Source organism: Pavona decussata, unplaced genomic scaffold, assembly GCF_977016875.1.
Source record: "Pavona decussata unplaced genomic scaffold, jaPavDecu1.1 SCAFFOLD_321, whole genome shotgun sequence".
Taxonomy (NCBI): Eukaryota; Metazoa; Cnidaria; class Anthozoa; order Scleractinia; family Agariciidae; genus Pavona; species Pavona decussata.
In genome coordinates this window covers 2,178,085-2,192,215 of record NW_028145711.1, presented here as the reverse complement: position 1 = coordinate 2,192,215, position 14,131 = coordinate 2,178,085, and the positions used below count along the sequence as shown (strand labels likewise).

Sequence of the window (14,131 nt, the reverse complement as noted above, 5' to 3'; positions counted from 1 at the left end):
CTGTACTGTTTGCTATGAATTGTCACAGTTTTTTTTCCATTTATAACTCCAGATATATTTGAAGTCTGTTTTATGGTTAGTGTAGCCTTTTCATCTTAGATCTACGCAAGGCTTTCCTGATAAGCAAAATTTACTAGAGAGTGACAGTGCTACGTTAAGCGCGGGTAGACTGCTCGCAAACCGGTTCGCCTTAAAAACTAATAAATAAATAAATAAATAATAAGTAAAAACATGAAAAATAAGCATGTTATTCACTGGCCTATGTCGTTTATAAACGCTATTAAAAAAGAATTGTGGAGCTCCGCCTTTAGGATTGGCTAAATGTATACTTATCATAGCGCAGTTCCTAAAGTTCACAGCGCTGTCCACACATTTATATAGCTATAAAAAGGACAGAATAAAGAGGAGACTAAGAAAAATTATCAGATTTAAAGTGAGTATGCGGATTTGAATAAGTACGTTTTACTTAACTTAACACGTAATGGAAGAGAATCATTCTCCCATTCTGCCCAAGGTTCTAGAACATGGTTCTACAAGTAAATGTTTGAAAAGGAATGAAGGGGACGAACATGGTGTTATCACTGGAAATATTCTATTGTTTCTTTCAGAAGATGGCCACCCATCGATGAGGAGGTCATAATTCGTCATTTATTTGCATCCGTATTAGATAATCCAAAATCCAGAAAGTCACCTTGTAGTGAACCAAAAAAATTGATTACAATCGATCAAGAATCCCCAAAATAGACTAGAAAAAATAATTTTTAAGGGAAAAATACCAACAGTCAACACGCCCAAGGCAGCTTAACAAAGAAAAAAAATCTTTTCGTGTCAAAATGCTTTCGCTGAAAACTGTACCTTCCCAAAACAAAACAAAATTCCTGACATCGTAAATTAAAAAATATATATTTATCCCATGCCATAGAGAATACAGCCAATCAAAAAGCTAGAAACCCGTTGCATATTCTGCGGTATGCAACGGGTAGTATTCCACAGAAAAATCCCGGCGTTCCTCGCGGCCTACAAATTTTTCTCGCCGAAAGATCGATTGAAGAGCCTGCGACAGGTCAAAATTTTAATGCAGAAAAAATTGCTGTCAACAATTAAAACATGGAAGGAGATTTGGAATTCCTGGACCAAACATCGAACAGGAAAGTTAATTCAATGACTCTCATGGGATAAGTTATGCAGTGCTTTCTCGTGGTATACCGTGAATATCCCACTCGTGACTTAATTTTTCTTTGAAGGCTCGTGTGTATACTAGGAAAAACCAAGTCGCTCGTGGGATATTTCACGGCATACCACTCGATTGCATTGTATTACTAGTATATATTCAACCGTACCCATCCCTAATTTAACGTCTCACACCGTATTAGCTACATAGTAATAAATTCTCACCCGGAGCCCCCACTCCCAAACGCCCCGGGGTTTTTTGATTGATTGATTGATTGATTGTTTATTTACCCATATTTAAAATCATTTACAATGTGAAATGTGACATAATAAGATAACTATTACGGGAGGGAAACTGAAGAAACCCTTGCGGGCTTTTACAAGGCAGTTCCCCTATTACAACACATAACTTTAAAATTAATTAATAGGTATCGGTACATTGCTTGTTAATGGTATTGCACGATATACGTGAACTATATGTAGCCAAGGCTTAATCTAACTATTATTTCAGTACTACCAGTAGCGAGAATAATAAATAAAATTGTCCAAAAGCGTTAAGCACCAGAAATCAAAAACTTTTTCATATTTTTGTTGAAAATAAAACACTATTTGATTGCTTAATAGGTGCAGGAATATTTTTCCAAATATTAATTATTTTGTTGCGAGTTGAATAAACACTATAATTTGTCCTATTAAAAGATTCATGTAGCTTTCTTGAACTTCTTGTATGACAATCGTGAAGTTCTCCATTAATAATACAAAACTTATTAAAATATGGTGGAAGAGCATTGTTGACCTGGTTATAACTAAATGGAGAAATCAAGAGATCATTTATTTGGTGTATGTTTAGAATTTCCAACTTATTAAAAAGTGGAAGAGATGGTGTATTATAGGGAGAGAAAGTGATGATTCTTAAAATTTTCTTTGCAGCTTAAATAATTTTTCTAACCGTGTAGGAAAGTTATTAGCCCACGCTATATTTCCATAGTGTAGGCAAGGGTATATTAAGCTATAATATAATAATTTTAGCGTTGATTGGTTCAGAAAAAAGCGAATTCTTCGTAGAGTTCCCCCAATTCTTATTATTTTTAAAGTAACATAATCAATGTGATGTCAAGTGTTCATCAAGTATGATTCCCAAAAACTTCGTTTGTTTAACTCTTTCTAAAGTCTTGTTATTTTAAAATTTAATATTAAGCTCCTTTTTGAGCTTTTTATTACGAGATTTAAAGACAATAAAATTTGATTTCTTAACATTTAGAGTAAGTTGATTGCTTATTAACCATTTTTGAACCATAATTAATTCTCCATTAATGTTTGATTCTATCTCTGATATGTCTTCCCCAGAAATAAAAAGATTCGTATCATCAGCAAAGAAAATAGTAAATAGGTCATTGGTACAATTAGCCAGGTCATTGATGTATATTAGAAAAAGTAAAGGCCCAAGAACCGAACCCTGTGGTACCCCACATGTGATTGGCATAACTGCAGACCTTACCTGGTTATATTTAACAATTGCCTTCTGTTTGTGAGATAATTATTTAACAATTTATGGCAATTGCCACGTATGCCATAGGTTGAGATAAGTTATGGGAAAAGACAAGCCCGAAGGTGGAAAGGAGCGAGAGCTCAGGCAAAAAAGTGAGCCATCGCTGCGGGGAGGAGGGTGGGGCGACAACCTGATATCTTGTGTCCGTTTCAACGAAGAGAGGAATAAACAGGATAAAACAGGCCTACTTGTACTAAACTTGTAAATATTATTAACAACCGGTCCCCCTGAGGACCCACAGATGCGCGGAAATTAGAATACACAGGTCTCATAGGAATAGGAGGCGTTTGTGCTTGGCGGCCCCAAGTGACAATAGTTCTTGTCTTTATTCGGAAAGTTGATGACTGCAGTCTTCACCACCCCAACCATTGTAACAGACGCAACTCAAGAATTTCCACTGATCAGTGAAACCCCGAGCAAGTCCCAAATTCGAAGCTTTGTGATACAAAACTGGATTTAACTGAAACTTACATCGTCCGTGTAAATTACAGAACTTCGCACTGCACGCTTGAGTGATGGAAGTCAGATTTTTTACAAAAGGTCCCAGGAAATTGTCAATGTAGGTTTTCACTTCTACGCAGTCAATTCTGGTTCGCTCCGAGAGGTGGTCTCCCCAGATAACTATCCCAGCTGCTCTTTGTTCAGCCGACTGAGCTACAGTCGCTATTAAATCAGCCTGTTGACGAGAAGAATAACCAAGGCGTGATTTTCAGTAAAGAAGATAGAACGTAAAAAGGTGGAAAGTTTTCTCGGAAGTTCCACGAAACTTAGCCTGCGAGGGCAGACGCCATTTCCGTCAACAAAGTGAAAGAACAAAAATTAACGCAAGGACTTTGCCATCGTGTTTAGCTGTGTTTACCTAAAGAAAACGAAAAGTATGAAACTGTCAACTTGGAAAAAAAAAACGTCTACGTTCTTTTCGCGACGGATCAAGCAAAAGCCTGATAAAGCATCTCGGCTGTACTCACAGCCTACACGAAACCAGAAACAACTGAAATTTTGAACTCTCGGATGCTTGTATAGCCACGGAGCACCCTATATTAGTAAGTTTTTCAATCTTAAGAATGCTAAATATAATTTACGTGGGATCAGCGCAAGGTTGGAAATATCCCCATTCAATTTGGAGTGTATGCATTGATCTTTTTGGTCAGTAAACTGTGGAATGCGCTGCCTCCAATGGTTAGAGAAGCTAAAGACATTGTATCTTTTGAGCAGGCTCTTAAAGTTCATATGACTTGAAGTGTGGAGAATTGGAAATTTTTGAAGTTTGTAAATTTTGTATATAGATTAATTACTAGTTAGTATTTCGGTAGAGTTTATTAATTAACTGATTAAATTTATTATTTTACATTTGTACAATTTTATAATTTTACATTTGTACATACGAACATGATTTAACGAGCACCAAGGAGCTCCTTGGTGTCACGTGTATAAATAAAGTATTCTTATTATTCTTATTCTTATTCTTATTCTTATTCTTATTCTTCTTCTTCTTCTTCTTATTATTATTATTATTATTATTATTATTATTATTATTGGCAACCAAGGAGCAAGATCAAGAACCACTTTTTTTCTCTCTGTTTGTTTGTTTGTTTTCATGCATGGTTAACCATGAACGCGTCACGGTGCTAGGTTATCGCGTGGACTGCCACGTTTGAAACGACTCTTGTGCACTGCAAGTCACTAGAATCAAGCTTCTCATCTAACCATTACGATGCATGCATGCGGCACGAGGGAAATTTAAACGCATATATGGGTGATGATCACATCTAATTCTTAAAGAAAACCTCCACTGTTGAATTGTTGAAACTATAATCTTATTTTTACATTTTGTTGGAAACATGGAAATGATATTCGATAATGGCTAAATTTCTCTTTTAAATTTCGTGGGCACCGCCATGTTGGATTTCATGACGTAATACGGTAGTTCCATTGTTTCACACAAAAGAACTTCCACTCACTGACAATAACAGCAACCGTATTACGTCATAACATCCAAAATGGGGGCGCGCGGGAAATTAAAAATGAAAACAGACGACAATCATCTAATTTTTAGCACACGAATATTATTTCTACTTTTCAAACTAAAATTTACAATTGAGACATTTCCAATAATTTAACGTCAAAGTCAAATGTCAGAGTGGAGGTTCCCTTAAAAACATTAAAACGCTATTTTTTTCTCTCCCCTTTTTAAGCTGAAGATTTGAAATTTACACACTAGAGAGATTTAAAATCAATTCTACGACAAACGGAAGAAATGACCACGTAGCCTTGTTACCCTGCATTTGCCACTTGCTGTTTTCAGTTTGCCAGTAAAACTGGGTAGTTTTGCGTTAGCATCAAAGGCCAGAATTAGTTTGCACTATTCACATCTGTGTACTAATTTTTTCAAGAAAACATAAAAGCGAATGCCAAGTTTGCCTTTTGCCATAAACGCGATTCCAAATCTCACTACTATCTCCAACATTGTAACGCCAATTTGTTGTAAAAGTAGAGGTTTCCTTTAAAATTAATTAAGTATGAGACTTGCAAACTTACCAGATCGAGATATATCTGAGAAACTGCATACGTTATGCGAAGATACGGGTACACAGGAATAATAAGGCCATCTGATTTCTTAGAATGCCTGAAACTTTCCGCGAGCCTGTACTTCACAAATAACGTGCTATTGGGCTGCTTCATATCATGAAGATATATTGAGGGAAACAGCGCTGTGCTCGACTCAAACATCCACGATATCTGGTCATTGTATTTCATAGTTGTTGTGCTACAATTGCCACCATCGTTATGATTGTAACAGTTTGGGAATCCGTAAAGTCCCCATGTGGACTTTGGACGCAGCTTCTGAACGAGAAGTAGAGTTCCTTCAATGAGTTGTTGGGCTGCAGTTTCAAATTCTACCCTGGCTATTGTCTCAACTAATGCATCTGGCCAGGAGGGGTGCCTACTTTTGACCAGTTCCATTGACTTGTTTCTGAAAAAAAGAATGAGAAGGAACGGAGAGGAGGTTATCTCCACTGCAAGAAGATAATATACAACTGTGGTAAAAGCATAAGATGATTACTCGTGTCGTGTAGTCTGTCCGTACGTACACGATACCTTCACAGCAGTACACAAAAACGAAACCAACGATTTTCACGAACACCTTAACGGATAGAGCGCTGGCGTATAGTTTACTATGGAGATCGAGGAAAATGGTAAAATACCTTTTCTAGACTGCTTAGTTATCCGTGGCAAACAACAACAAACTACGTGCTATGGTTTACCAAAAGCCAACAGAAACCGACAAACTAGTCCACGAATCATCTTACAACTCTACTTCTCACAAAGCAGCGACTTTACAGACCTTGACAAGACAGCGCGACTGGTTTGTGACTCACCTGACAGTTTTGCAGACGAAATCAAGTACTTAGACAACATTTTAATCAAGAAAAAGTATAACAATGGCTTTGTGAGAAGTAACACTTACAAGAACAGCAAACCTAACGTTACAAACACCGACGCGACACCTGTCACTACTGCGACTATGGCACTTCTGAGACTATCGCACGGATCCTACAGTACATCCCTACAAGACCTACAACATCCGTGTAGCTCACAAACCTATCACTACTTTGCGACAGCCCACTGGGAAACGTTAAGGACAGAGATGAACCGAGCGCTACAACTGTGAGGCCATTTATTTCAGTGAGACGGGGAGAAATTAAGGAAAAAAACTGAAAGAGAGCGACTAGAAATTGCGACTCGCTGAAAACCATATTCAAACGAGAATCAACTGGGACTCTGCCAAGTGCGTTACTTACATAACGAATCATAATCAACGACTCACTCTGGAAAGCTGGTACAAACGCGACTGAGCCGTTGCTAACAACTACCAGAACCTTGGAAACGACTTGTTGATAACAGACTAAGGGGTTGTTTACATGGAGGGAAGAAGATGCTAGCACTAGGGAGATCCTAGAAGGCGGATCATTCTAGCGCCATATGTTTTCTGTACTCAGTTTACATGCAAAAAGTTGAACTTGGCTCTAGTGCTAGGATCTTCCTAGAGATAGAATCTTCCTAGCTGAGAGATAGGAAGATCCTAGTACTAAGAAGATCCTAGCACCATGTACACTACTTTCGCTTGGAAGATCCTATTATTAGGGACAAAAAAGAACAAATATGGCGGCAGCCGGGCGTTCAGCTGCTGAAGGCCGACAATTTTTCTTCTTTTCCTTCTCCACCTGGTAACCACCCCGACCGAAATTTCTGCATGTAAATCCAACGAAAAGTTGATCCGCTTTCCAGGATCTTCCTTCCTCCATGGAAACAGCCTCTAATTTTACTAACAAAAGGCGAATGGATTTTGACTTACAAAAGGCCGATTGAAAAGCAAGAATCGCTATCTACAGTCGTCACAGCCAAAAAGATCACGGCTCAATTGACCAACGACCAATTACATCTCGACTTCGTTCAGCAATCAGTTGGGACGTAATAATAGACAGTAAGAACAGAGAAGGGGTTTGATTGGATGACTTGATGACCAAGTTTTGACAATGACTTCTATTGACACATGTATACACTCGATTGAATAAACGTTTTTAGGTTAAGGGGGTTTAAAGGCATAAAGATAAACCATGAATGATAAGACCCAACAGCTTTCTAGGAAGCATTTGACCCATGGGCTTATTTGCATTTTTCTTTTTTAGAAAATAAAAGCACGTGCGGTTTTTCTCAACGATACCAAACAATGGAACTTAATCATTGATAGTTAATAAAAATAAATAATAACCCATTAATTAATATTGATCAAATAGAAGAAAGATCCTCGCAGTTAGTACGCAACTTAAGCGGTTGTGAAAACAAAGCCTGAAAAAAATTCAGGCTCAACGGGATCCCAGCCCATGACCTCTGCGATGCCGGTGCAGTGCTCTACTAATGGAGCTATCAAGCCAACTGGGAGCTGGTCATATTGTGAGTTCATAATATACCCGTGAAGGATGAATAAATAAAAGTAAATATATGGAACATATATTTTGAACTGCGGATGAAAGATCAAATAGAAGAAAGATCCTCGCAGTTACTACGCAACTTCAGCAGGTGCGAAATAAATTTGTTCCAGGTTTTCTTTTCGCAACTGTTAAGTTGCGTACTAACTGCGATGATCTTTCTTCTATTTGATCTTTCATCCGCAGTTCAAAATATATGTTCCATTTATTCATCCTTCACGGGTATATTACGAACTCACGATACGACTAGCTCCCAGTTGGTTTGATAGCTGGTAGAGCACTGCACCGGCATCGCAGAGGTCATGGGTTCTAATCCCGTTCAAGCCTGAATTTTTTCCAGGCTTTCTTTTCGCAACTGCTAAAGTTGCGTACTAACTGCGAGGATTTTCCTTCTATTTGATCTTCATCCGCAGTTTAAAATATCTGTTCCATATATTTACATTCATCATATCAATTAATTGCGCTATTCAATAAAATTGATATTCACTCGATGAGACGTCTTAATTTTACTGATTATCATTAATTTCTGTAAAAAACAATAGCTGATTGTCCAAAAGCAAAAACCCGGCTTTAAAGGTATTTACTAGTTTAACGTGGTTGCAAACACAACGGCAATGTCTCTGAAGAAGGCATGGTAATTTTAACAGTGAGCATCGTCAAAGGATACCTCCACTGGTTTGTGTATGTAGGGAGTGTGATTTTTTTTTTTTCACATGTTTTGATAGAGTTATCTTTGAATTCGAGGAAAAGCAAACAAAATTAAATTATTTTTAATGTCATATTGACCTTGCTTTAACAAACATTCCATTATTAAGGACAGGAAATTATCTATTTAAAGCAGTTCTCATGCCTGTTGCCAATACAACAAACATAATGAAATGTTGTTACTGTTGTTTCCGTTTGCTTTTAGCATAGATCAGAAAGCTTAAACTCCGTAATTCCATCAGGTTGCATTGTTCACACTTTGCACGGAGTGCATCAACCGAGTGTATCAACTGAGCGTATCAGCCGGTGTATACATATAACAGCAATGACAGTAGGCAATTTAATATGATTCATACCTGTAAATGGAATACGTGTCCCAATTCCTGTCAAACACAGGTCTCCAATACTCCCAGTCAATCACTCCAATACCTTGAAAGTCTGGATCAGGTATAACATTTGTAATGTCATCTTCAACTTTCCGTAAATGTTCTGTGAAATTTGTAATCTGATGTACATGGGATTAAAAAGAAAAAACAATTTATATATCTTTAAAATTACAAATTAACCAATATTTGTTAATAATTTGATCACAAAACGTGTAATATGATCACAAAGTCTGGATCATAAACAATATTATTGTAAATTATTATTATAAATAAAGGAGTCTAGGATCTTTTTGTTAACATTGTAGCCTGCATACAGACGTTTCCTATTTTCTTTGTTGCACTTGGAAAAGGAACATCGTCCCTTTTCTGAGTGCAACAAAGGAATATATATAGCAGTCTTCTTCGTAGCCGTTGCTTGGGTTCGTCACGAACACGCTCCCTCCCCACCGAAGGGAGTGCATTACATGATGAGCCCAAACGATGGCTGGAAGAAGACTAAGGGCCTCTTCATATGAGCCCGGTCGACCGGGCTGGCTCAGTTTCTGAGATCGCGCCTAGACACTCTTTTCTTTACAAAAATTTTGATGTGTTCATATGAGAAGGCGGGCTGGCCCGGTTACCGAGATCTCGGTTTTTGCGACCGAGATCTCGGTAACCGAGATGGAAATTTTTCCCATAAACACTCCAGCCCGGATACTGGGACTGACCGAGACGAAACAATTTTAACTGAACATGGCTTCCAGTGGCTAGTAAGGTCGCTGACAAGTCAGGGAAATTGTTTTTATACAGGGGTAATCTCCCGATTTCCCTATTCAGAATGTTTTTGTATTTGTAGTTGTGTTCACCCTCCTGAACTTAAATGTTACGTTAAGTTGGAACGCGGGTCCACGGGTATTTTGGGCCCTTAGGACATCTTTCATCTCGGTAACTGGGATTAAATTTCCCATATGAACAGAGGACAAAATTCGTCCCGCCTACCAGGCCATCCCGTTAACCGGGCTCGTATGAAAAGGCCCTAAGGAAATAGGAGACGTCTGCACGCAAGCTGTTAACATTGCTGTTTTTATTAAAGATGTTGTTATATTTGTTGCTATTCTTATTACTATTGCTACAGCACGTTACACTTGTTGTATTAAATTACGTATGTTAGGCGAGTATGGGTAATTGTCGAGAGTCGAGAGTAACATGTCGAGAGTCGAAACTTATATGTCGAGAGTCGAGAGTAATTTGTCGAGAGTAATAATTCATTGTTTTTTTTTTATTTTTTGGAAAAAGAAAAGAATTTGATGGGATTTTTCAATAATCAGTCCTCAATCGCGTGATTGCATGTGTGCGGCTTCCTTTGTTTTTCGCTGAGAAAAACGCTAAACGTGACACAGTCACGCTCATCGGTACGCTTATCCAGTGTAAAAAGGAATGAAGATAGGCCTGCGCGACTCCCACTCGCGTGTTTTTAGCCATGTTCAGTTATAGTTTTGCTCTAACGAGTATGTCTTTTAGGGAACGCCCTCTCTTGTATGATATTAGTATATTAGTGGCGGTTCCTTAAAAATCTCTCTAAGCTTTGGTTGTTGCTCTATTAAATGCCATTTGCTCATAAGGATTTTCTTTAAGTTTGGCACTGATTGATGATATTGTGTTACAAACGGCAAGATTCTTTTATTTTCTTTATTCTTTTGTTGGAGGGTTTGTGATCTGTCTTGAAAATTTACTTGTGCGAGGTTTTTTTTTTGATAAACCCTTTAGGGTAACCTCTCTCTGCAAGGTGCGTTTTTAAGGTTTTAATTTTCTCTTCAAATAATGTTTTAGAAGAGTTTATCCTCAGAAGTCGTAAAGCCTCTCCTTTCACAAATCCTCTTTTGACACCGGTTGGGTGAAAGGACGAGAAATGTATATATTGAAATGTCTCAGTCGGCTTGAAGTGGGTTCGCACATCAAGTGCTGATTTTGTTTCGAGTCTTGCGCCTTTGTAGATGATGTTGTCCAAGAAAGTTATTTCAGTATCTGAAACTTCAGTTGTGAATTTGATTGTAGGGTGGTGTTCGTTTGCTTGTTCAATGAATTGTGTAATTTCTCCTCTGTTGGTGTTCCAGAGGGAGAATATGTCGTCAATGTTGCGTTTCCAAACGAGCAGTTTGATTGCGCTTTGGCTCATGATTTCTGTTTCAACTCTGCCCATGAAAATATTGGCAAAGGTGACTGCCATCTTTGTTCCCATGGCAGTTCCATGTGTTTGGAGATAATTCTTTTCATTTATTTGGAATGAATTTTCTTGTAAAATAAGCCTGAGCGCTTCTTTAAGTAGTGGAGTAGGGATAGGAGGTTTATTTTCATAGAGTGCATCGTATGCTCTGCATACTGTTTGGATTCCCTCCTCCTGCAGTATGTTTGTATATAAGCTCTTTACGTCCATTGAAACAAGAAAAATCCCCTTTGGGACTTTTGTTCTCTCTATGAAGTTAATGAATTCAGTTGTGTCTTTCAGATATGATCTCTGCTGTTGTGCTATAGGCTGAAGAATTCTATCAACAAATGATGATAGTTTCTCTGTAGGGCCATCACATCCTGATATTATGGGTCTTTCAACTGGTGTCGGTTTGTGAATTTTAGTAAGTGTGTGGAAGACCGGAATTCGAGGCGGGTTGGATCTTTCACAAAGGCATTTTTTAGTTGTTTCGTCTATGTGGTTTTTGTGGTAGAGTTCATTAACTAGTTGTAGAACTCTGCGGTTTGTCTCCTCTACCATTGGTTCTTCAAGTGGTCTGTAGTGTTCTTTGTTATCTAGTTGAATTTGACCTTCTTTGATTTTGTCTTGTATGCTGAATACAACAGTGGTCGTCCCTTTATCTGCCTTTTTAAGGTTGATCTCTTTGTCGTGCTTTAAGGCCTTGGGTGCCTTTTGTTCGGCTGTTGGCAGATTATGTTTTGGCTTTGTGGGTTTGGTTTCTGATTTGTATTTGTAACCTCACCTAAATAACTCTCTAGGGCAACTGATCGTTGTATTGGTGGTTTCCACGTAGATTTGACATGAAACGGATGTGGTTCTTTATCTTTCCCGTGAAACATATATCTTAGTCTCATTCTTCTTGCGAAATTCTCAAAGTCACGCAAGAGTTGCAGTTGCATTTGTTTTTCGTTAGTCACGGGTGTAGGGATAAATTTAAGCCCTTTTGCTAATAGGTTAATTTGATCTTTGGTAAGATCAAAAGGTTTTGTTTGGAACTTTAGGTCGTTTTTCACGCTTGATTTCCGATCTAAAACGATCGGTTTCGCGGTAATGAAAACGAGTTAGAGCCTTAACGGCCTCTTGTTCCGCAGTTTCGCGGATGCGTTTAATGTCAGTTTTGAATTCAGTGTCCGTTCTAATGCGAGCTCTTGCCGTATACTTTAATGATTCCGGGCATGTTCCTCTTTAAGAGTGCCTTTTGAGTGCTTTTATCGCCTTTTCGGCATGGTTTAGCTTCTCTTCTGCTGACAGTGTTTGGCTGTAACGGCGTTTTCTGTTCTGCTGTACGAGTTTTGGCTCTTTCTTGTTCTCCTTGTACTGCTGTCCTTTTGGCGGCCTTTGGCTGCTTTCAAAATCGTCGTGGTCCGACTCATCGGGCCCGGCAAGGAGCTCGTCTTCGTTTTCACTTGGTTCCGTTAGTTCCATTGGTTTTTCTTCTCTTTCAGAGGCATTTTTCTATGCTTGTGCCAGGGACAGCTAGTAGTCCTTCTGATGTTAGTAAAGTTCTCGACATGTTCAGTTTGGTGATGGTCAGGCAAGACCGCGGTTTCGATCCTAATCTTGTGGATCTCTTTAGTTGCCGATTTTTGAGAAATGATAGAGATGAGTTCTCGGTATCATTTCGGGCATCATTTCGGACAAACGGGCTAAGTTGTCTTCACTTGCTCTCTCTTTATTTCGTGACCAGAGGGTACAGAAACGCCAAGTCATACAAGCTACTGATAGCTTACAGTATTCTTGGGTCTCAAATGGTCTTTGAAAAATAAGCGTACCGATGAGCGTGACTGTGTCACGTTTAGCGTGTATCTCAGCGAAGAACAAAGGAAGCCGCACACATGCAATCACGCGATTGAAAAATCATTGAAAAATTCTATCAAATTCTTTTCTTTTTCCAAAAAATCAATAAAATCAATGAAGTATTACTCTCGACTCTCGACATATAAGTCTCGACTCTCGACATGTTACTCTCGACTCTCGACAATTACCCATACTCATGTTAGGCTATTTTTATTGCTATTGAATATTGGCACCGATAAACTAATCAAACTCATAAAAGGTATGACGATCAGGAACACTAAAATGTTGTCTCCCGTGTTCGCAGATCACTCGGTGGCCTTTTGAAGGCATGTATTTTCGTAGCCTATTACATTATGATCTGTTTCGAACCTTTAACTGAAAATAAAACTCTCAGAAAGTTTTAGGGAACGAAAACTTATCCAGAATTTACGAGCGGTTATTGGCTTCACGAAATTGCTCGATGACCTCATGATCATTTCGCATTTTGAGCTGACATTTTGCCGAAGAAGACATTTACTTTACAACTATATCCGAAGTCTGAGGCCATTAGAGCAGATACCGGGATTCTCTGTGGTTCACGTCGTTGCGTTCTCTGGACGATCGATCACCGCTGCACTAACTAATTTAATACGAAGGTCAACCAATAGTAAAAGGTGTCAAAGCAGAAGCTATATATTCACGTTAAACTTTAATTCAAAGCACAACCCTACCTGAGGAAGACCGCCATTGACAGCTTTTCCATCACTGTCAAAATACGGATAGAGTCCAAGTTGTTTGTTGTAGAATATGACGATGAACTCTCCGCGCCATGTCTGGTCGCCGTTTACCACAAAGTCAAAAGCACTCAAATCCAAGCTAACGTTCCATTTTGGCTTACAGAGGTCTGTAGGAGTGTTCCACACCGTGATAAATGGTCTGTTAGGAAGAGGAGGGCCTTTGACACAACTAAGTATACAGTAGCAAAGCCCAGGAACGACGAAAAAGGCGACAAGAAGTGAAGCATGCAAGCTGGCCGCCATCTTTTAATTGTCACGCATTTGCTGCGAGTTGAGGCGGCCAAGGTTTGACATTACCTGAGGAATGGCATAATTATGCGAAATACGATTCATGTGGGGCAATTAGCTGAAGAGCGTGTCTGTTTTTTTGCGCTAATTTTGCAAGAGCAGCAGAAAAAAAAAAAAAAAAAAAAAAAAAAAAGAGCAGCAGCTTATTTGATGCTGCGGACTCTCTGGACTCTAGCCGAATATTTAAAAACAACTAAACAACAAATCGAGGATTAGATCGTCTGATTGCTGGTTAGAAAGAA

At 38.7% G+C, this 14,131-nt stretch overlaps 1 protein-coding gene and 1 pseudogene across 1 annotated transcript; both read right to left on the bottom strand.

Annotated features, from left to right (window-relative positions):
- Positions 1–263: 263 nt before the first annotated feature.
- Positions 264–13,981, bottom strand: LOC146454001 (hyaluronidase-1-like). The gene is made up of 4 exons (XM_085095955.1): positions 13,536–13,981; positions 8,772–8,920; positions 5,258–5,693; positions 264–3,395 (listed from the first exon to the last, which is right to left on the bottom strand). The coding sequence occupies exons 1-4, from the start codon at positions 13,842–13,844 to the stop codon at positions 3,045–3,047; spliced, it is 1,245 nt and encodes a 414-aa protein (XP_084952081.1). The 5' UTR covers positions 13,845–13,981; the 3' UTR covers positions 264–3,044.
- Positions 10,139–11,994, bottom strand: LOC146454002 (uncharacterized; annotated as a pseudogene).
- Positions 13,982–14,131: the final 150 nt, after the last annotated feature.

Coding starts and splice junctions, on each gene's coding strand:
- LOC146454001 (XM_085095955.1), bottom strand. CDS start 13,844: ATGGCGGCCAGCTTGCATGCTTCACTTCTTGTCGCCTTTTTCGTCGTT. Junction 5,694..8,771: donor GACACGTATTCCATTTACAG/GTATGAATCATA, acceptor TCTTTTTTTCAG/AAACAAGTCAATGGAACTGG. Junction 3,396..5,257: donor CTCAGATATATCTCGATCTG/GTAAGTTTGCAA, acceptor TCTCGTCAACAG/GCTGATTTAATAGCGACTGT.